General features: G+C 36.5%; 1 protein-coding gene across 1 annotated transcript in view; it reads left to right on the top strand.

Annotated features, from left to right (window-relative positions):
* LOC132564018 (exocyst complex component 2-like) overlaps positions 1 to 20091 on the top strand; it is a 37736-nt gene extending 17645 nt beyond the window's left edge. Inside the window, exons 10-28 of the mRNA XM_060228770.1 lie at positions 19 to 100; positions 651 to 753; positions 1920 to 2032; positions 2594 to 2641; positions 4218 to 4348; positions 4591 to 4641; positions 5071 to 5240; positions 5962 to 6083; positions 8057 to 8130; positions 9954 to 10037; positions 10552 to 10670; positions 11361 to 11430; positions 15396 to 15512; positions 15790 to 15931; positions 16648 to 16703; positions 16875 to 16997; positions 17209 to 17270; positions 17744 to 17800; positions 19018 to 20091. Of these exons, the coding sequence (XP_060084753.1) occupies positions 19 to 100; positions 651 to 753; positions 1920 to 2032; positions 2594 to 2641; positions 4218 to 4348; positions 4591 to 4641; positions 5071 to 5240; positions 5962 to 6083; positions 8057 to 8130; positions 9954 to 10037; positions 10552 to 10670; positions 11361 to 11430; positions 15396 to 15512; positions 15790 to 15931; positions 16648 to 16703; positions 16875 to 16997; positions 17209 to 17270; positions 17744 to 17800; positions 19018 to 19102 (1809 nt within the window). The 3' untranslated portion in view covers positions 19103 to 20091. The remainder of the gene's footprint in view (positions 1 to 18; positions 101 to 650; positions 754 to 1919; positions 2033 to 2593; positions 2642 to 4217; positions 4349 to 4590; positions 4642 to 5070; positions 5241 to 5961; positions 6084 to 8056; positions 8131 to 9953; positions 10038 to 10551; positions 10671 to 11360; positions 11431 to 15395; positions 15513 to 15789; positions 15932 to 16647; positions 16704 to 16874; positions 16998 to 17208; positions 17271 to 17743; positions 17801 to 19017) is intronic.
* Positions 20092 to 23789: the final 3698 nt, after the last annotated feature.

The following is a 23789-nucleotide window of genomic DNA, read 5'->3' as shown; positions in this document are numbered from 1 at the left end:
ATGAGTTGTACATTATAGGGAGATTATAACCTAGTCATCAACGATTATGTACGAGCCCGGTCATTATTTGCCGATACCCAAGTTCAAGTCTTCAGAAAAGGTAAGCCTCATTACACTTTCAACTAGATCAGTAGTTATAAACATGTTTTGTTATAACCTGGAATCATTGAAGGTATATGATATGGTGGAGAAGGTGGAGGGAAAGATAATATGATATGATGGGAGGTGGTGGAGAACGTGGAGGTGAAAGATAATATGATATGATGGGAGGTGGTGGAGAAGGTGGAGGGAAAGATAATATGATATGATGGGAGGTGGTGGAGAAGGTGGAGGGAAAGATAATATGATATGATGGGAGGTGGTGGAGAAGGTGGAGGTGAAAGATAATATGATATGATGGGAGGTGGTGGAGAAGGTGAAGGGAAAGATAATATGATATGATGGGAGGTGGTGGAGAAGGTGGAGGGAAAGATAACTATCGTTGTTAAGATTTGTTTCTCTAAATCCATATTGTAAAATTCAATCGACAAAGGAATTACATTGTAGAAACATTATACATTCTGTGTACTTTATTCAACTTAATTACATGGACTATGTGTGTGATGGGAATATCAAAGTGCTGAGTTTAATGATGAACTATTTTTATCCAGTTTATACAGAAGTGGAGTCAAGGGTGAACTCTTTCCGTGAAATGTTACAGAACAAGTTATATGAACTTCCCAACACACTGGAGGAGCAGAAGAAACTAATACGGTCAGTGTTCCTCTTCTCTGGTGTTCATGGTGGTAATTTGTTAAAACTTTCAAACTGCATTATCTGACTTACCAAAAGGCTCAGAAGCATGGTATTTATCTGATAGGCTCCTAGGATGAAGCTGTACAAAATTTGCAAAAAGAAATGACCTTCAACCTTATTAAAGGTCACATTGATTAAATTTGTTATTACATTGAAGTTTTCCGATTAACTCAAAGGTAAAGAAGCGTTGTATTTGGCTGACAGGTTCCTAAGATGGACCCCAACAAAGTTTGTGAAAAGAAATGATTTTGGCCCTTCTTTAAGGTCACAGGGGTCAAATTTGTTAAAAACTAAAAACAACTTCTTATTTACAAACCAAAAGACACAAAAGCGTGGTATTTGGTTGGTAGTGTCTTGATGAAGCCCAACAAAGTTCATTCAAGGTCATTGTGGTCAAATCGTCAAAACATGGCAAAGACTTCTAGTAAACCAAATATTTGAGAAGCAGGATATTTAGTATTTGGTATATTTCTAATTCAAAGCCTTTTTTTTTTGGAGAAAAAAAGAAATGACATTTTCTTAAAATCTGAATCATAACTATCACTGTTTAGAGTCCAGTCTTAATATTTCTGTTCTCTCTTTGATGAACATTGAATACCAGATGCTGGCCCTTTGGGCCTCTTGTTCTGTATGAAGAATTTGAAATTGTTTTACCACTGATATCTATCAAAAAAGTTTCGGACAGTACTTCTCTTCAATCTTATATTGTCAATATCATAAACTGGAATAACATATTTCACTTTCCTTGTGGAATTGTTAATTAGATTCTGTCTCGTGGAGCAAAGAATAAATTGAATTTCCTTTTCCTTTTCTACAATCATTCAGCTGTTAAGAAATAGTTGGTAATGAATGGTTTTGTATTCTGGCTCAATACTAGATTCGGGTTAAGTTATTTTACGGTTTACAGATATAAAGTAAAGATCTAAACATGCTTACTTATGAGTATTTCTCATTTTACATGTATATGTTCTAGCTTCTGAGTAAGGTCTCTATATACATATCTATCATACTGTCTACATCAACCCCAACACTGCCACCCCATCAAAGTCAAATTCGTTGTTGTTATTCGTTGATTACTTAACAGTTGCCATGTCTTTAATACCCATGACTTGTTCTGTATGCAGATACCTGAACAACCTGGAGTGTCCAGGTGAGCCAGCCTGGGAATGTCTCATCAATCAACAGAAATGGCTTCTCACCATTCTACACATGTGTAAGGATAGGCATATTGAGGAAGGTAGGTATGGTTATGTATGCATATAATGATAGGGGTGTGGTTATTTACGGATATGATGAAGGGGTGTGGTTATTTACGGATATAATGAAGGGGTATGATTATGTACGGATATTATGATGGGGGGTGTGGCTAAGTATGTATATCATGATGGGGGTGTGGTTAAATATGTATATCATGATGGGGGGTGTGGTTAAGTATGTATATCATGATTGGGGTGTGGTTAAGTATGTATATCATGATTGGGGTGTGGTTAAGTATGTATATCATGATCGGGGTGTGGTAAAATATGCATATCATGATGGGGTTGTGGTTAAATATGTATATCATGATCGGGGGTGTGGTTATGAACAGATATCATGATGGGTTTGTGGTTAAGTGTGCATATCATCAAGGGGGTGTGGTTATGTATGTATATCATGATGTGGGTTTGGTTAAATATGGACAACAGAAAATTACTAAGGTTAACAAAATGTTCTTGCCTCATTAGTTATAAAATTACTTGAACTCAAAACTGTACAGAATGTTTATATAACTGTAAACTCTGGGCTTGTTCTGTTATAGAAATGAGGAATATACAGAATGACCCAGGAAACCTCCTCCATAGTCCAGGTAAGTCTGATGTCCCAGACATCCATAGTCCAGGTAAGTCTGATGTCCTAAGAAACCTCCTCCATAGTCCAGGTAAGTCTGATGTCCCAGGAAACCTCTTCCATAGTCCAGGTAAGTCTGATGTCCCAGGAAACCTCTTCCATAGTCCAGGTAAGTCTGATGTCCCAGGAACTTCTGTAGTCCAGGTAAGTCTGATGTCCCAGGAACTTCTGTAGTCCAGGTAAGTCTGATGTCCCAGGAACTTCTGTAGTTTAGGTAAGTTTGATGTCCCAGGAACTTCTGTAGTCCAGGTAAGTCTGATGTCACAGGAACTTCTGTAGTCCAGGTAAGTCTGATGTCCCAGGAACTTCTGTAGTTTAGGTAAGTTTGATGTCCCAGGAACTCCTGTAGTTTAGGTAAGTCTGATGTCCCAGGAACTTCTGTAGTCCAGGTAAGTCTGATGTCACAGGAACTTCTGTAGTCCAGGTAAGTCTGATGTCCCAGGACTTCTGTAGTTTAGGTAAGTCTGATGTCCCAGGAACTTCTGTAGTTTAGGTAAGTCTGATGTCCCAGGAACTTCTGTAGTCCAGGTAAGTCTGATGTCACAGGAACTTCTGTAGTCCAGGTAAGTCTGATGTCCCAGGAACTTCTGTAGTTTAGGTAAGTCTGATGTCCCAGGAACTTCTGTAGTTTAGGTAAGTCTGATGTCCCAGGAACTTCTGTAGTCCAGGTAAGTCTGATGTCCCAGGAACTCTGTAGTTTAGGTAAGTCTGATGTCCCAGGAACTTCTGTAGTCCAGGTAAGTCTGATGTCCCAGGAACTTCTGTAGTCCAGGTAAGTCTGATGTCCCAGGAACTTCTGTAGTCCAGGTAAGTCTGATGTCCCAGGAACTTCTGTAGTCCAGGTAAGTCTGATGTCCCAGGAACTCCTGTAGTTTAGGTAAGTCTGATGTCCCAGGAACTTCTGTAGTCCAGGTAAGTCTGATGTCCCAGGTACTTCTGTAGTCCAGGTAAGTCTGATGTCCCAGGAACTCCTGTAGTTTAGGTAAGTCTGATGTCCCAGGAACTCCTGTAGTTTAGGTAAGTCTGATGTCCCAGGAACTTCTGTAGTTTAGGTAAGTTTGATGTCCCAGGAACTTCTGTAGTTTAGGTAAGTCTGATGTCCCAGGAACTCCTGTAGTTTAGGTAAGTCTGATGTCCCAGGAACTCCTGTAGTTTAGGTAAGTCTGGTGTCCCAGGAACTTCTGTAGTCCAGGTAAGTCTGATGTCCCAGGAACTCCTGTAGTTTAGGTAAGTTTGATTTCCCAGGAACTCCTGTAGTCCAGGTAAGTCTGGTGTCCCAGGAACTTCTGTAGTCCAGGTAAGTCTGATGTCCCAGGAACGTCTGCAGTCTGTCATTAATCAAGATGTCAGGCATACATTTAAGGTATTGGAGGTCAACAGAAAATTGTGGATAGAAAGGAGTAATAAAAATATCACTTTTGAGTTTAAGGCAGAATAATCCACGAATCATGTGTATGATTAATGAAAATATCACTTTTGAGTGAAGACGGTATAATCCATGTATCATGTATATGATTGGTTCCTCTACTTTGCAGGCTACAACAAATTCCGTACCCCACAGAAAGTGTCCTTTATAGAGGAGTTAACAGAGCTGGTTACAGACAATTTCCCTGATCTCTGGAAATTGGGACAGGCATTCTTCTCCGGGTCTCTATTCACAAAAGAGGTGGATAATGATTATCATCAAGTTTAAATTAGATTGTTTATTTAACAAAGTGCCTGATTATCCAGAACACTCTATCAGCAAATTGTTGCTTCAGGATGAAGTTTCTGTAGATTGAAGTTATTTGAAATACTTTTGGTTACTAATTAAATTAAGTACATTGTAGTTCTATAGTGTTCAAAGTGTTTCATTGCAATATGATTTATTTAAACTTCATCAATATACAAGTTGTTGTTTTTTTCCAGTCTGGTGAAAAAACCTTTAAAGTAGATGCAGTAAAGCATAGCAAATTTAAGGTACGTTTATGTGAGGGAAAAAATGTTGTTAACCGTTAACTTTTTAGATTTGACTGTGAATTATCAAAAAAGTCAGTAAAGGAATAAGTTTCGTAATCTTGAGAGGAAAAAAAAGAAAAAGTTTTGGTAACATCCAGAAAGTATGACTGACCACTAAGATATACAAATGTTACTCTGAAGGGCAAGTATGACTGACCACTATAATATACACATGTAACTCTGAAGGGCAAGTATGACTGACCACTATAATATACACATGTAACTCTGAAGGGCAAACTTACAGAATTTGGGGATAAATCGTTAGAAGATTGTTAATCTCATCTGTAAGTATTTGATGTCAACAAAATACTATATTAAAATAATTTGATAAAGCTAACATATCCTAAACATGATAAATTCTAACTAATTTTTTTGTGTTTTGTTTACTAGCAAATGATCACAGGTATAATAGCTGTGTTTGCTAACCTGGTACGAGCCTCCTTTCTACCTGAATCTTTAGAGAACATTCCGCCGGAAGAACGTGCACAGTATGGGGTTTGGCAGAGTGCCAAACAAGACATTTCTGGAGCATGGCTTCCTATCTGTGTCCGCTACATAAGGTGTGTTGGAAGGACTGTGCAAAGTCATCTGATTACTGACAGGCTAATTCTATCTCACCAGATTTTGTAATGACCTGTATTAAAGAAGGTTAGATGAATCAATTCTGAGTACGGAAATTTAACGTTGGATACCTTCATAGCGATGAACACCCAAGTATTTCTGGAGATTCTAATATGCAGTGTACATTACAGGTGTAGGAACATATCTAATTAGACAATTCTGTCTGGTATTGGGTTGAAATATTTCAAATATTTGACCTACTGGTCAGGACTGTTGCTGTTCTGAATAATTGACAAATACCAGTTGTCTTTTCATCATTGGTATTTGGCTTCACCATTGGTTGAGCTGTGGTGAATTTTCCTGAGAATGACTGCTGAGTAACAGTGGGAAGTCTTCAAATGAAACATTGATAGTCATATAATTGAAATTAAAAACTGACCTATCAAATGCTGCTACCTTGTCTTTCTATGATCATAAAGTCAGTCAGAGTTACCATTGTAGTGATACTTGTTTTGTAAGCATGATTCAGTAGCAGTTTCCAGACTGGTCATTTTGTATCATCAGCAATGAGACTTGTATGGAGCTGTTGGTCTATGGCGATGCCTGATAGTTTTACTTGGTTGTGTCACCTCCGACTTTTGGTTTATACCTCTACATGTCTATTCTATATTACATCTGTCATATTGTGTTGAGTAATAGATATTTTTTTTATATTTACAGAAACTGTGTGAGTTCCTTGACACAGTTAGATCTGCCTGGAGATTCGCCAAGTCTGGTCACTGATTTGGCATTGGATATGAGGACTAACTGTATGCTTACACTGCTGAAACAGGCCATCGCAGGTAGGATCTTCTCACTTCATTTATTGTGACTTCATCAAGTAAACAATATCTTTCAATAAAAATTCCATGTTCATTCCATCTGAATAAACGAATGAAAGGACGTTTTTAAATTTCAAAATACATTTTGCATTTCAAATAATATATATTATGATTTTAATTGAATGACCGATAATGGGTATTTTTGACAATACCGGTTTGATAGCCTGTTTATCTTTGGGCATATTCCTTCATGGAACTGTTTTGAGCTTACCGAATGATTAATTCACGGCAGTTTTTTACTTATAATCACTGCTGGTCATGAACGACTGAATAGATTTTAACCAAATTCAGTCAGAAGCATCCTTGGGGGAAGTGACACTATGTTTGGGCCAGAAGATTCGCCTCAACAAAAACGTTTTGAAAGTTTTTTAAAATCCTACTCCTCCTGTAATAATAAATGGATAATGGGTGAATGGGAATCAGTTTTGTATAAAGTTAAGGTCTCAGCCCCCTTGGGGCCAGGAGGGGCCAGGAGGGGCATGGCCCTAAAGGGGAAATAGGGTCAATTCTTTACAATCGTAATCCTCCTGAATTTAGTTCTTGGTTGAAGGGGAAACAATCTGGTATAAACGTAAAGACTCGGCCCAGGGGCAGGAGAGTGGCGCTTAGTAGGGGAAATAGAGTAAATGAAATGATTGGATATTGCCCAAATTTAGTGAGTGATGCAGGCCCCTTGGGCTTCTTGTTATTTGAGTTAGCATTTACTTCTAAGCCAGTAAACCTGTTTTTCCTCTTGTTCCTCCCAGATTATCATAAGTTCTGGAATAACTTATTTACAGATTAAATGGTATTATCTCAATATTACCTCAATTAATTGTCAGTGATAATAGAATTACCTCCCCTGAATAAGACATGGTTTTATATGCTTGTTAAAAGATTTTGACAGCAAGCATCATGATATGGTGTTGTCCATCCTTCCATCTGTCTGTTGTAAACTTTCAATTGGATCTACTCCAACAGTTTTCGACCAATATTTTTCAAACTTGGTAGCTTTAATCACCTTGACATATTTTCCTGAACAACAGATAGATTTGACTGTTTTACGGAGAGTTACTGCCCCTTGTTTTTTACATATCTTGTCCAGAGATCATTCTCATTTTTGAACCAATTAATATCAATCTTGATAGACCGGATCACCCTGACATGATCATGAAGTTATTTTTTTCTTGAACAGGAATTAGATTTGGCTGTGTTTGAAATAGTTACTGCCCCCTTATTGTTTTCGTAATGTGAGTCTTGTATAGAGACATCCTCTCAGTTTTAATTCAATGTCTTTCAAACATCCGAGGCATAATTACATTGTCATGAAGTTGTGTTTTCCTTTGTTTGATTTCGCTATTTTTGACAGAGTTTCTCCTCGGTGTTGTCTTGGTATTGTTAATTGTGTCTGAAGATCTCAACTTATCTTTTCCAAACTTGATATGCTCAGTAACCTTGACATGATGTTTTCTCAAACAGCAGTTAGATTCAACAAGATTTGGAAGTCCTTTGAATTTTAGAATTTCGATTTTGTATGAAGATCTCTTTCCTCAGTTTTTCACCAAATTCTCAGAAACCTGATAAATTTTTAAAAATAATATTACATAAAATTGTGTTTTCCTTAATGGCATTGTGATTTTACATTTCTAGGAAGAGTTATTGCCCTTTGCCTTTTTACCAATTTTTTTTTAGTTTAGATCTTGTCAAGATATATCCAGATATGTCCTTCCTCAGGTTTTGATAAATTTCTTTTAAACTTGTTTTCCATCTCAGTGTTTTTACTGATTATAACCATTTCCTTAATTTAATTCTGTATTTGCTACAATAAATCACAAATATTTTCTGTGGTATGGGATGTGTGTATGTTGTTTCCTCCCCACACTACTCTTGTTCATTAACGTAAGCTGACTGATTGAAATACCTGGCCTGACAGAGCGTATCCCTTGTTTCCTCAGACGTACAGCAGCTACACACCAAGGAGACCTGGACAGTGGAGACAGATGACGAGTCTGGGGGCACTACGCAACTGGTTTGTACTGTGTATACCAACATACATTTACAGTTTAACTCCATATATATGGCATAATAACACTACATAAAATTCCACATCAAATGCTGGTTTCTGCAGTGGGGAATACTTACTTTTAAATATGATTGAAATTTTTTTTTTAAATATTAAGCAATTTAAATCAAATTCGGGAAACAACTTTGGCTCCTTATCACTTACTAATTTTCCTTTTTTATTTACATCACTACAAGTAAGTATATTTATTTACAGCAACTTTACTTATATAGAATGGTTACATAGATACATAATACAAATAACATCAATTATGTCCAGAATACTCTCCTGAACCATGATAACATCAACGACATGTATCACTCCGACCTGTATGTAACAGGGCACTTACCCTACATAGGGTACAGAAGTAGAGTAAGCTTCTCAGATATGAACAATGTCGCCTACACAAACACGTTCTACAATCTATGGAATTAAAACAGAGACTATTGTCTGCCATATACTGTTACCCAGGTAATAGAAATTAGAAAATAGAATTATTTCAAATATTCAAAACTCTATATACAGAAAAAAATGATGTCACATTATACTTATTGTGATATATACAAAACAATGAATGACCTACAATTTAGTGAAATATCATTGAAAAAAACTTACTAATTGTAACTATCGCCATATTTCATCTGAGGAAAATTGTCTTTTTCCTTCAAAATCAAACCTTGCTCTGCCTAAAAAAGATTTCAGTACCTGTTTATTATTATACTTAAATTTACTTCTCCAGATCTCAATCCGCTTAAAGGCTGAATGAAAGGCCATGACATGGTTCGTCAAAACCTTTTAGATAAATGATAAATACTTCTCCAGATGGTATTCAGCCAATCAAAATGATCCATGCTAGGTTCACTGGACAGGTCAGAGAAAGTCAAAGGTCAAGCTTTTACAATTACCTGGTATATACCAAGTATAAAACAAATGTTAATACATTTCACAAGGTCAAGTCGTAGGAAATACTATCAGACATAGCATAATTATAGATTAAACATACAAATAGTTATCTGATGCCAGACATATTCAAATAACATTTGATAACTCCATCATGTTTGTAGGTAGGAAATATATCTCTGATATTAGGTCAGAACAGGCTGACATAGTTAAATCACATTACATAAAATTTCAAAATATACCCACTAACAGGAAGCAGACCTAAGACAGGGCCAGTGTGGGTAACATTTAATGATGAAGTAATGATTAAGAATAAACTTTATTTATTTTACAACAATTGCAAAACAAGTTTTTCCAACTTATATTAATCACTCTTGTTGGCTCGGATGGAAGCATACAAGGGGTCTTACTGTGGGATGAAACCTGAGTACCCAGGGAAAACCCACATTGTTGGGCAGGTGACTCCCATACAATTTCACATTCATTCCCGAAATCGAACCCCGGACGGCTAGGTTAAAGGCGAGTGTGTTACCACTGCGCTACCCGACCACCCATTTAGGAGGAAATATTTGGCCTAACTTTCCAAGTTGAATACAAAACATAGTGTAACCCTGGTAAAATAACAGCCGCAATATACCACTCGGCTAGAGAGAACTTCTCTTTAGCTCAATTGGTTGAGCGTCAGACTAGTAAGCCAGGGGTTCCGGGTTCGATTCCTAGCAGAGGCATTAAAATGAATAATGACCTGTCTTACACATAGTACAATTCAGAAATGAAGAGAGAAAGGGAACAGAGCCTTCAAAAAAAAGGAGAATTGATTTAAATGATACGTTTTGTCTGATTATACAGATAATTTGTGATTTTACAAATGTTTGTTTATTGTTTGGCAGCCGGCATTATTTGAGAACATTGTGAACGAAACCATTCAGCATCTACATGAAGTTGTAGTCCAGAACAAACCAGGAGAACCAGAAGTAAGACTTTCTCTCTCTTACAAGTGTATAGACTAGAATCACAGGATGTTGATATCACAGCCTGAAACTGAAATATCTTGGACCGATGCCCTGTCAAGTGAGGATGGAGGCTGTAATATTGAAATAGACATTCATAATTTTTCTATCACACATTTTAGAAGCAAATCAAAAAGCACAGTTTAATGATATAATAATCTTGTTGAAAAAATTGTAATGCAGAACTGTTAGATGTTGAATGTGACATTTACAGAAGTGTATAAGCATATAGATAATGTCTGGGTCCCAGAAGGAATGTAGCCCAGGAATTGATACAACATTGTGAACAGTATTTGTATGACAAGGTCAATATCAGAGATAAAAGTGTGATTAACTCATAGGTTACTTACAGTAATCTTTGTTTCAGCCTTCTATCTAAGTCATCACATCAGTTGGTTGTTATCACTGTCCCGGATAAAACCTTGTGTTGACCTCATCAGTACTCAGTAACTGAATTATATTTATTTTCATCTTTTAGATATTCAGCCAAAGAACTGTGCAGAAAGATGCTACCATACTGTGTACTCAGCTGTTACAGGCTTTCGCGCCCTGTCTCAATTGTCTGGCTTTCACCCCTCCACCTGTCACTAATAATAAGTAAGTCTGCCGTCTCCACAGTTTCATTCCTCAACCTGTTACTGTCAGTGTTAAGCTTGTCTGGCCCAAACAGCCAAATGAGCTTTTGGCATGACACACCACTCAAAGTCTGTCACAGTCTGTTGCCTTTCCATTCATCAACTCTTTCCTATAAAGTACTGAATAGATTTTTGGTTAAAAGCATCCTTGTTCTATGTCTAAATGCAGTCTGGGGCATCCTTGGGTAAAGGTTTCAGTTTTGTAGAAACGATTGTCAGAGTGGCTGAATTCAAGAAAGGAAATGAAGAAAGAACTTTGACGAGATTTAATCTGAAGTATAAACAAAGGGTCCAAACAATGGAAAGATGGTATTGTGAAGCAAGCAGACTGTAATCCATGTTGATAGAAATCAGTAAATCTTTAGGAGTTACAGTAATGTTGGTAGAAATAAGTAAATCTTTAGGAGTTACATTAATGTTGGTAGAAATAAGTAAATCTTTAGGAGTTACATTAATGTTGGTAGAAATAAGTAAATCTTTAGGAGTTACATTAATGAAGAAAACAAGCATTCATCATGGTGAATATTTTTGATCTTGTCAGAGAAATACATTTTCACAATTATTATTAAAATGACAGAGAAGCATACCAATTATTGAAATATCAAAAATTTTGGGATTTTTGTGTCAAGATACAAATTATTTACTGTTACAGAACGCTGAGTCGGCCAAACAGATCTTCTGACCCCAACAGTGATGTCAGTGAGGAGGGAGTTCTACCATTGGTCAGTACTGGTACATTAGTTCATTTCACATCTGTTAATGTTGTTATTTATATAGCTGACACGGATCTATGACAACAAGCTGATGGTACAGCTATATAGCTGACACAGATCTATGATGACAGACTGATGGTACAGCTATATAGCTGACACAGATCTATGACAGCAGGCTGATGGTACAGCTATATAGCTGACACAGATCTATGACAGCAGGCTGATGTTACAGCTATATAGCTGACACAGATCTATGATGACAGACTGATGGTACAGCTATATAGCTGACACAGATCTATGATGACAGACTGATGGTAAAGCTATATAGCTGACACAGATCTATGACAGCAGGCTGATGGTACAGCTATATAGCTGACACAGATCTATGATGACAGACTGGTGGTATAGCTATATAGCTGACACAGATCTATGATGACAGACTGATGGTACAGCTATATAGCTGACACAGATCTATGATGACAGACTGATGGTACAACTATATAGCTGACACAGATCTATGACGACAGACTGATGGTACAGCTATATAGCTGACACAGATCTATGACAGCAGGCTGATGGTACAGCTATATAGCTGACACAGATCTATGATGACAGACTGATGGTACAGCTATATAGCTGACACAGATCTATGATGACAGACTGATGGTACAGCTATATAGCAGACACAGATCTATGATGACAGACTGATGGTACAGCTATATAGCTGACACAGATCTATGACAGCAGACTGATGGTACAGCTATATAGCTGACACAGATCTATGACAGCAGGCTGATGGTACAGCTATATAGCTGACACAGATCTATGACAGCAGGCTGATGGTACAGCTATATAGCTGACACAGATCTATGATGACAGACTGATGGTACAGCTATATAGCTAACACAGATCTATGACAGCAGACTGATGGTACAGCTATATAGCTGTCACAGATCTATGATGACAGACTGATGGTACAGTTATATAGCTGACACAGCTCTATGATGACAGACTGATGGTACAGCTATATAGCTAACACAAATCTATGACAGCAGGCTGATGGTACAGCTATATAGCTGTCACAGATCTATGATGACAGACTGATGGTACAGCTATATAGCTAACACAAATCTATGACAGCAGGCTGATGGTACAGCTATATAGCTGTTACAGATCTATGATGACAGACTTATGGTACAGCTATATAGCTGACACAGATCTATGACAGCAGGCTGATGGTACAGCTATATAGCTGACACAGATCTATGACAGCAGACTGATGGTACAGCTATATAGCTGACACAGATCTATGACAGCAGGCTGATGGTACAGCTATATAGCTGACACAGATCTATGACAGCAGGCTGATGGTACAGCTATATAGCTGACACAGATCTATGATGACAGACTGATGGTACAGCTATATAGCTGACACAGATCTATGACAGCAGGCTGATGGTACAGCTATATAGCTGACACAGATCTATGACAGCAGACTGATGGTACAGCTATATAGCTGACACAGATCTATGATGACAGACTGATGGTACAGCTATATAGCTGACACAGATCTATGACAGCAGACTGATGGTACAGCTATATAGCTGACACAGATCTATGATGACAGACTGATGGTACAGCTATATAGCTGACACAGATCTATGATGACAGACTGATGGTACAGCTATATAGCTGACACAGATCTATGACAGCAGGCTGATGGTACAGCTATATAGCTGTCACAGATCTATGATGACAGACTGATGGTACAGCTATATAGCTGACACATATCTATGACAGCAGGCTGATGGTACAGCTATATAGCTGACACAGATCTATGATGACAGACTGATGGTACAGCTATATAGCTGACACAGATCTATGATGACAGACTGATGGTACAGCTATATAGCTGACACAGATCTATGACAGCAGGCTGATGGTACAGCTATATAGCTGACACAGATCTATGACAGCAGGCTGATGGTACAGCTATATAGCTGACACAGATCTATGACAGCAGGCTGATGGTACAGCTATATAGCTGACACAGATCTATGATGACAGACTGATGGTACAGCTATATAGCTAACACAGATCTATGACAACAGACTTATGGTACAGCTATATAGCTAACACAAATCTATGACAGCAGGCTGATGGTACAGCTATATAGCTGTTACAGATCTATGATGACAGACTTATGGTACAGCTATATAGCTGACACAGATCTATGACAGCAGGCTGATGGTACAGCTATATAGCTGACACAGATCTATGACAGCAGACTGATGGTACAGCTATATAGCTGACACAGATCTATGACAGCAGGCTGATGGTACAGCTATATAGCTGACACAGATCTATGACAGCAGGCTGATGGTACAGCTATATAGCTGACACAGATCTATGATGACAGACTGATGGTACAGCTATATAGCTGACACAGATCTATGACAGCAGGCTGATGGTACAGCTATATAGCTGACACAGATCTATGACAGCAGACTGATGGTACAGCTATATAGCTGACACAGATCTATGATGACAGACTGATGGTACAGCTATATAGCTGACACAGATCTATGACAGCAGACTGATGGTACAGCTATATAGCTGACACAGATCTATGATGACAGACTGATGGTACAGCTATATAGCTAACACAGATCTATGACAACAGACTTATGGTACAGCTATATAGCTGACACAGATCTATGACAGCAGGCTGATGGTACAGCTATATAGCTGACACAGATCTATGATGACAGACTGATGGTTCAGCTATATAGCTGACACAGATCTATGATGACAGACTGATGGTACAGCTATATAGCTGACACAGATCTATGACAGCAGGCTGATGGTACAGCTATATAGCTGACACAGATCTATGACAGCAGGCTGATGGTACAGCTATATAGCTGACACAGATCTATGATGACAGACTGATGGTACAGCTATATAGCTGACACAGATCTATGATGACAGACTGATGGTACAGCTATATAGCTAACATAGATCTATGATGACAGACTGATGGTACAGCTATATAGCTGACACAGATCTATGACAGCAGGCTGATGGTATTAAATACAATTTATAGAGCTCTCCTGAACTACAAAATTATATTCATGGTTACTTTACAAGGTGATATCTTAAATCTGTCAGCTGTATACAGCAAGATTTTTAGTCAGTATGACCTCATGCGCAATCTGCCATGCGTAAACTTTTTCACACTTTAGACATCACCTTAAAAACCGGTTGGCAAATTTCAGTCATATTTGGCCACAAACGTCTTTGAAGCAAGGGAGGGACTTCAAAGCTGAGAAATTTATACGTCCCCCCACAGGAAGTTAGGTGTGGGAGCAGATTTCAAAGGGGCAAAATATTCAATTATCAATTATTTCAAAATGTTTTCACCTACCATAAATGTTATCCCTAAAACATAAACCACAAAAAAATTGATGTTTTCCTTAAAATTCTATTGAAACAACCAATAAAGTGAAAATCACACATATCGATGTAGACTGTCGTACTGCTTCTGTTGAATAATCTAATTCAAACTTATAAATAGTAAGTTGACACACTTGTTCAATGCAGTTTATGTGTAGTTGTGATCTGCTATATCATCAACACATTCCTCCACAGCTCAGCACATCAACTGTCAATTTTGTCCACTTTGTACACTTACTTGGGATAATGTGCTCCAAGAAATTGTTGTGAGTAAACAATCGCACACAACAATCCTACATAACATCAGTAGCTAGGACAAAGATGTATTCTAGGTGTGGCCTATTTTCCTACAGGAAAAACATGTGAGGCTCCAAACACCTAGATATTCCCTCACACAGTTGTGTGATTATTTTTGTTTCAATAGAAATAGTATTTTGGAGAATTCTTTTACTTGTATTGTTTGGATAAACGACTTATCATCATGCTCAGCGTCTGTAGCTATACTTATATTGTTTCAGGATAAACGACTTATCATCATGCTCAGCAACTGTAGCCATACCATGGAAAGGGTTCTACCCAGACTTGTGGAAAACCTCAACAAGCTTGGCTATGTAGAAATGAATAAAGCATTGAAGGTAACTTGAAGTACATCACTGATTTGGTGGATACGTTTAAGTCAAATTAAACTGAATCTACTCAACAAATTTAACTTCAGATCTTGATTAATATCAACAGAAGCTTGGTAAGATGATCAGCTGATCATCCACAACAAAATTGACCTTGACATTTGAAACCTTGAGAAGGTGGACAATGTTTCCCTCTCATTGGTATTATGCTATTTATTTTAATGTATGGTCTGTTGATGTAGGAGTTTAGTGGTTAAATTTCATTTTCTTATATTGATTTTACCAGACAGCTGAGTTGACATATCAGGAACTCGATGATAAGCTGTTTGAGGCATATGTGGAGGAGAAATCTAACCCAATTGTAGGAACCATGGAACAGAACATGTACAGTGGCAAGTTTGATTGGAAGGCCTGTAAAAAACCATATGGTAAGTATTGTCTCATTCGTGAAAATTATGGTATTTATTGTCTCGTGTGTAAAATTCATTCGTAGATGTTATCGTGTTTAAAGAGTATTAATGGTTGGTTATAAATGCTTAAAATACTGAAAGCAACAAAATATAAAACCATACAAGAATTTGTCTGTAATATAACAATCAGTTATGTATGGTCTCATTGCATTTTCTGGTAATTATCCATTAAACTGTTGATTATGTATGGTCATTACATTGTCTGGTAATTATCCATTAAACTGTTGATTATGTATGGTCTCATTGCATTGTCTGGTAATTATCCATTAAACTGTTGATTATGTATGGTCTCATTGCATTGTCTGGTGATTATCCATTAAACTGTTGATTATGTATGGTCTCATTGCACTGTCTGGTAATTATCCATTAAACTGTTGATTATGTATGGTCTCATTACATTGTCTGGTAATTATCCATTAAACTGTTGATTATGTATGGTCTCATTGCATTGTCTGGTAAATATCCATTAAACTGTTGATTATGTATGGTCTCATTACATTGTCTGGTAATTATCCATTAAACTGTTGATTATGTATGGTCTCATTGCATTGTCTGGTAAATATCCATTAAACTGTTGATTATGTATGGTCTCATTGCATTGTCTGGTAAATATCCATTAAACTGTTGATTATGTATGGTCTCAATACTAATTATCAATTACTTTTCTGTTTTAGGCATCAGAAATTATCTGAAGGAAGTGATAATGCAGATGATAGAAGTGCATGCTGAGGTATATTTTTGATGTGTTTGTGATGACCGTGTGATTATGTACAGCTTGATTTGTTTGGTTTGATTTTTAGTTTAATTCTATATGTTGAATTTTTTGTTTTTGTTTATCCTAGTAAGGATTGATCTGTTAGCTTGTTTCCTACACATGACTTATAACATTATGTATTGCCAGGTGTTTGCTGTTTCTCCGTCTTTCGTAACAAGGGTAACAAAGAATGTGATTGAGGCTGTTGCTGAGGAGATGTCACGGCTGGTAGAATGTATCACAGAATTCTCACCTAATGGCGTACTCCAGGTATGTTACGGCCAACTGTCGTGATGGTAACAAGTATGTATATTTTAACACATGATCCTGTAATTTAGGTGAATCAGGATGTGTTATATGGAACAAATAACCAGCAAAGGAAATGGAGAGTTTTAGAGATCAAAAAGTTTGTATTTTATTTCAAAAGAGATATACATGAGACATAAGTAACTTATATGTGTGTGTTTTGTGTTTGTTACAGGCCAGACTTGAAGTGCTTGCCCTACAGGAGACAGTCCAACTCTACCAAACACCACATGCTAGGTAAGCTCTCATTGGCTTTGATTTCATTAGCGATCCCCTTACTTAATTTCTTGAAATTTCTAAAATCATTTCTATGACATGTTACAAAAATCATTGTGACTCCGGTGACCATTAGGGACCTTGGGCCTCTTGTTGTTTACTCTCTGTGTCCTCAGATGTTTTTAATGCTTATTTTAGGAGGCTAAAGCTTGTGATAGATTTCCAGTCTAGATCAAGTCTACCAGGTATATGTGATTTGTAGAAATAGGAGAAGTCAATTTTAGCATATGATAAAGATTGTTGGGTACAAGTATCAACTACGCCCTACAACACACCAATCTGCTCATCTCGTTTACCAAGTATAAATTCCATGTAACTATTTTAAGTGGTTTACTTGAAATTTTTATAGATCTCTTACAGTAGTGTGTATATGTAGGTAAATGTCACTTGGGAGACAATTTCTTTTTTAAATGGATATTTTTTATTCAAAATAGCGAGTGTTTCCAGGAAGCCTTAGACGCACTACCAGCCATCAAACAGGATGACAAGAGGTGAGTTGTATTATGAATTTTGGTGAAACACTTTTCTTTCCAGAAAAAAATTATCAGAATTTTTATCTCAAATGGACCGAAGGTAAGTTTATGCCATGATGCTTCATCCGTTTTAAGTCGACTTTTTAATAAAAAAAACACTACTAGTCATGAACAACTAAACAGATTTTGACCAAATTTGGTTAGAAACATGATTGAGAGAAAGGGAAAAGTTTGTATAAATATTGGTTCTTGGCCACCATGGGCCATAGCAGTGGGGCCCAAAAGGGAAATTTAGCAAATTCATTTAATTCCTTCAATTGATTTAAAAATATTTTATTTTTCAATATAACAAATGGAATTAGGAACAAGTGAGCACAACTCAGAAACTCCTCCCTACTCCTCCAGAACTGCTAAATTGATTTAAACGATACTTGCTGGCTATACAGAAAGTTATGCCCCTTTGGGAATATAATAATGTACCAGCTACTCCTTCTATACTACTGTGTAAATTTCAAAGAAACTTAATGGTAACAATCTTTATACATTGCAAATGTACATAATCTAAATCAGGTTGAGTTATCTCCCCTTTGTTAGAAAGTTGTGCCCCCAAAATTCTTCTCTTTTAAGGATTAACTTTAATAATTTTGTTATTTAGCCACAACAGGAAGAACAGGAGCGTACTCTCATAGATCTGTGAAGGGGTTTATATGAAGTGTATGCTCCTTTTTTTGTGTTATGGATCGATAACATAAAAAACAATTCAGATAATGCTTATGATTCTAACATTATTCAACATTTTCTTAAACCACTGCATTGACCAATCAAACATGACTTTGCAAATTGATAAGTATGTTTTCGGGTGATAACAAAAAAAATGTCAACAATGAAATTAGTTGTCTTGTATACCTAAGACTGAACTATATTTATATATAGGGGTGGGGGGTGGGAGTGGAGCTGACAACAGCTCTAGTTTCAGAAATATTTGAAATTCAACCTAATAGCTGATTTCGTCAGCTAAGCAATACAGGCCCCTTGGGCCAACAGTTTTTCTTTTCTTTTTTCTTTCTTTTCTTCATAATATCAAAAAATACCTAAGCTGATCTATAATCTTTTCAGATCATACTGAAAGTAATTTAGGATTTCATAAAATAAAATTATCTTAGCATTCACAATGGTCACATGGTATCATTATCAAGTCACCTAAAGTAAGACAGGTTATTTTTGTTTATTTTCAGAATTGTTGAGGAGTTACTGAACAAATTCAAATCTCAGATGAAAATTCAGCTGATGTGCTTCTACAGTGATAGTTTACTATTGTGACAGAAACTCGAACACGGCCTGATCAGTGAGGAATGCCATGTGTGTTACGAAGTTTAATTGAACATATTTCTGTTAGATTTATTTCAATGTTATGCAGGTTTGATTGTGTAAGAGAAGAAGAGGCTTTCAGATTGTTAACTGTTGGCTCTACTTTTGTCTAAGATTGTTACCATCAGCATGACTAACATTTTTCATACATCATTGTCATGACCAAATATGGAAGTAAGTTTCCTTTATTCCTGCAGTACTGATTATGCTTAGATTGAATGTCAGTTTAGATCTAAATAACGGTGTCCACAGAAATCCGTTAAAGATATTGGAGTTTTAGAAAGAATTTATAAAAACATCAACCATCATCATGTCTATTGCAAAACCTTTGTACTAATGTGTGAAAGTCCTACTAACTGACTGATATCTCTGGGATTTGTGTTTACACCTTTAAGTAAACCTTAGTTCTGTAAGTCGTATAAGAGAATCCTTCCTTATGTTTAAATTTCAGATCAACCCATTGTAACAAGTACATGTATTTTAGTTTTCCTTGTAAATATATTTATAACCTATATATGTAAAGTGTATCTTTCAGATACATTTTAAATTGTGTATACCATTGAAAAATTTCATCATCTCTTGTGAACTTTGCTAGTGTGTTCATCATCTCTTGTGAACTTTGCTAGTGTGTTCATCATCTCTTGTGAACTTTGCCAGTGTGTTATTGATTCTTGCATTTGTTTCTAATAGTTCATCAACCAATGGAATTCAAAAACTGAAAGCAAGTTAAAGTGATTTTGAAAAAGCTTAAGTCATTCAAAGAAAGATTTAATTAAGTTCAAGTAGGAAGGATACTTATGTAAGGTAGTAAGTTAGGTTAGAATGAATACTAGTCACTGTATGTGATGCATAATGTTCCATAATTTTACACATTTAACATTTGCTTACTGTATTTTCATTCCATGTTAAGTGCAATAAAATTAAATATATGTAAAACATCATTTCCTGTCAGTTGTGTCTTTGATAACTAGATGGACTCTTAAAATCAGTTTCCGTCAGACTGACAGATGGAGAAACAGTGACAAATGATCTGTCCATTAGTCAGTCTCTCCCTCAGTCTTAGTTGCACGTTTTGAGCTTCATGAAATATTCTAAGACAATTGACATCAGACATTTTTATGCCCCGACATTGGAATGGCGGGACATATAGTATTACCCATGTCCATTCGTCCGTCCACATTTGGTTTAGTGCCTATCAGTGTCTTTTTTGTGAGTCTTGTGCCAGATGGTGTCTTAACAAAATATTCTTTTTGTTCAGCAACTGAAGTGATGGGTTCAGTTTCTGTTTCATGGTCAGTGATCATGGCATTCTCATTACCCGAATTTTCATCTGAACTTGAAGAGTCCTGTTCTGATGATGAAGTCACTTCTTCGTTGAGGGTACCGACTCAACTGGCCACCCTTGTTTACATTCTGAAACTATGTACTTTCAGGTTGAAAGGAGATAATTGAATTAGAGTTACCACATGAAAATATATCTTCTATTTACACTGACTACTGACCTTTGACATTGAAAAGCAATCCTATGCAAACACCTTCACTTAGTAACTTTTGTGTGAAGCCGAGGTTGGTCAACCCAAGGACACTCAAACTAGTACATGTGTTATATGTAATTTGTTTTGGTGACTAAAAACATACCAGTATGTCTCCCCTTTCCAGCATTTTGACCTTTGACCTCAATATCAAGGTCAGTGACTTTTCGGTAGTGCTTTATACATCTCCCTCAGTGATAAAGACATCTTTTATGGTTTAGGAGTTAAGACCCAAACAACAGAGTATTCATGACCTTTGACCACAAGGTCAAGGTCACAGTAATGACCTTTCAGTAGTGCACTGCATATCTCCTTCAGGTGATGCAACTACAAACCAGTTTTATGAAGATATCTTTTACAGTTTAGGAGTTATGGCCTAGGCAAAATATACAAGTGTGTTCAAACATTGAGATTTTTTGAAAATATTTATAAAAATTATTCAAATCAAAGACAGATATTGTGAATTTTTGTTGATCCTACAAGAATTTGTTACCACTACAGTTAACCAATATTTCTCTCTGTATAAATTGTTGAACAAAGTTCACCTGACATAATAACACCAATGCATATACTTTTGTCCATTTGAGTTTAAAACAGAAATTTCCCGTTTCCTGATAAAAAAATTTACAGCAACAGTCACTACGAGTTTGCTCCATATACCAGTCTTCAGTAACTCATTGAGATATTGATTTAATTTATTACTTACAAAATGAAAACAAAAACATGAGTTAATATCACATGATCTATCTGGTATAAAATACATATAATAACAAGATGCCGCAAACAGGTGTTGGTATGGAACCCAAATATGCTATATATAGCACTGTAATAATTTGAGACTTCACACACTTATGTATCAGTACTTTGCAGGTGAAGGTCTATTACAGTGAAAGCACTAGTAGAAAATAAACTCGCATCTCCTCAACTTCAACATTATAGATATACATATAGAGATATAATTGAAAATATAGAATCAACTCAACAAATGTGTTTCAGTATCGTTTTCAGGCATAACAGCTATGTTCAGGCGATACAATTATTATAATGCCTTGGTAACCACAGCATGATGTTATAAACAGCATATGGCAGAAGGGGAGATAATAATTCCATTGCAGTATATCGACATTAATTTGTTAGACACATCGTACCAATCAAATATGTAACACTTTAAGAATTAAGTGGCATTTAACTGATATGTCAACTTATCTGACTATGTTTCCATGGAAACAGAGAAAAAAAAATATATAAAGTGAAATGACGGCAATAGCAAAAGGCACAAATAGGGCAACCACTTAATATGTGCAGAAAGTTTTGTGAAGTTGAGTGGAACAGTTTGGAAATTATAGCCCAGAAAAGCCCTCTTTTGGTGTTTTCCGATTATGTTTTCATGGTAACAAAAAAAAGATATAATAAGTGAAATGTCGACAATAGCAAACGGCACAACTAGGGCAATGACTTAATATATACAGAAAGTTTTGTGCAGCTGAATTTCGAAGTTATAGCCCGGAAAAGCTCTCTTTTGGTGTTTTCTATGTTTCCATGGTAACAGAAAAAATATAAAAAGTGAAATGTCGCCATTAGCAAAAGGCACAAATAGGGCATCAACTTACTATATATAGGAAGTTTTGTGAAGTTGAGATGAACGGTTTCGACCCCAATTAAATAACCCCCGCAAACGTGTTTCGCGGGGGATAAAAAGTAACATCAAATGTGTTTACAAACAAAAGGCCAACATTGTCATATGGTTTCTAATTGCTCACCTGCAATGCAGTGTAAAAAGGAAAAGCTGAAACAGTATATATATATATATATATATATATACATTGGCTCAAATTTGATAGCATCCCAGTATGCCACAGACAAAAATATCATGGGTCTTCAGATTTTCAAAATGTGAAAATGTCAAAATGTTACTTGGAATTTAGACAATTTGACCTAAATCATCTAAAAAGCAATTGAAGGTCATTTCTTTGTGGTAACAAACATGAAATGACTCCATTACAGCATGTTATGTGCAAAAGTATCTGTGTTATTGGAGATGAATAAAGATCTCAAAACTGACACAGATGGATGCCACAGCACAGTATAGTTTCATTTGTCCTTCAGGAATCAGCCAAACTAAGTCACAAAATTAATGTAACTAGAATACTGAGGCAAGAACAAATTAAACAATAAATCAACATATTTTACAACTGTTCATGAACACTATTAATAATTCTGTTTTTAAGAAAACTCAATGTTCATTCTTTATCAAAAACGTCTTCAGAACATCCCACTATATCATATCACAAATCCGGGTTATGAAACAAGCCAAGATCAGATTTACTTCAGTCTATTTTTCTGTTGCTTTACGAGCTCAGATGTTGGGGGAGGTGGTACTGGAGCAATGGTCTTCGCATCCTGTCTGGGGTCCTTTGGTGCCATAGTTGGTCCTCCCTTCATCCCAACTCGATCCGCCAAATGGTTATCCACTACAGTTTTTACAAGTCCTTCAACATGAGTGTACGACTTCTATTCCTTGACGGCATGTACAGCCCGCCTGCCAGACTTTTTGTTGAAATTTCTCTTGTATCTGCGAACAGATTGTAATACCGTTGGTTGGTAATGTTAAATCCTGAAGTTCAGAGATGAACTGTATTTTTCTATTGTTCTAGTCCTTCAGTTTAAATGCATCTTCTATGACATAACCCAGTGAACATGTACATTTCTCTACACTGAGTTAAATACTTAGATATGTGTTACCCTGATAAGTGATCTTCACTTGTTCAAAAAATACAACTCTTTACCAAGGGAGCATTATCATATGTCACAATGTAATCTATTAAAGTGTATTTTATATTCTACATCAATTTCTTTTCCAGAAGTGCTGGTGCAATACTGATCTGAGTCCTTGCCGATTGCCAGATCTTATAGCATGTATAGCATTACAAGGCTCATTGTTCTAAATATTGTAAAATTTTGCTCAATTTCATATGGCACAAAGTTCTACAGCTGCAAATCAAATCAGAAGATACCTTATTGTGCCGTCTTTATTTCTTTTTATGTCTCTGTCCACATTTTCATTATAGTCCAGAGCAGCCATAAGGATACTGGCATGGTAGACAGGT

Source organism: Ylistrum balloti, unplaced genomic scaffold (assembly GCF_031769215.1).
Source record: "Ylistrum balloti isolate Yb309-2 unplaced genomic scaffold, AGI_CSIRO_Ybal_v1 Utg371978, whole genome shotgun sequence".
Taxonomy (NCBI): Eukaryota; Metazoa; Mollusca; class Bivalvia; order Pectinida; family Pectinidae; genus Ylistrum; species Ylistrum balloti.
The sequence above is the reverse complement of the archived record's forward strand: the minus strand, read 5'-3'. Positions and strand labels throughout refer to the sequence as shown.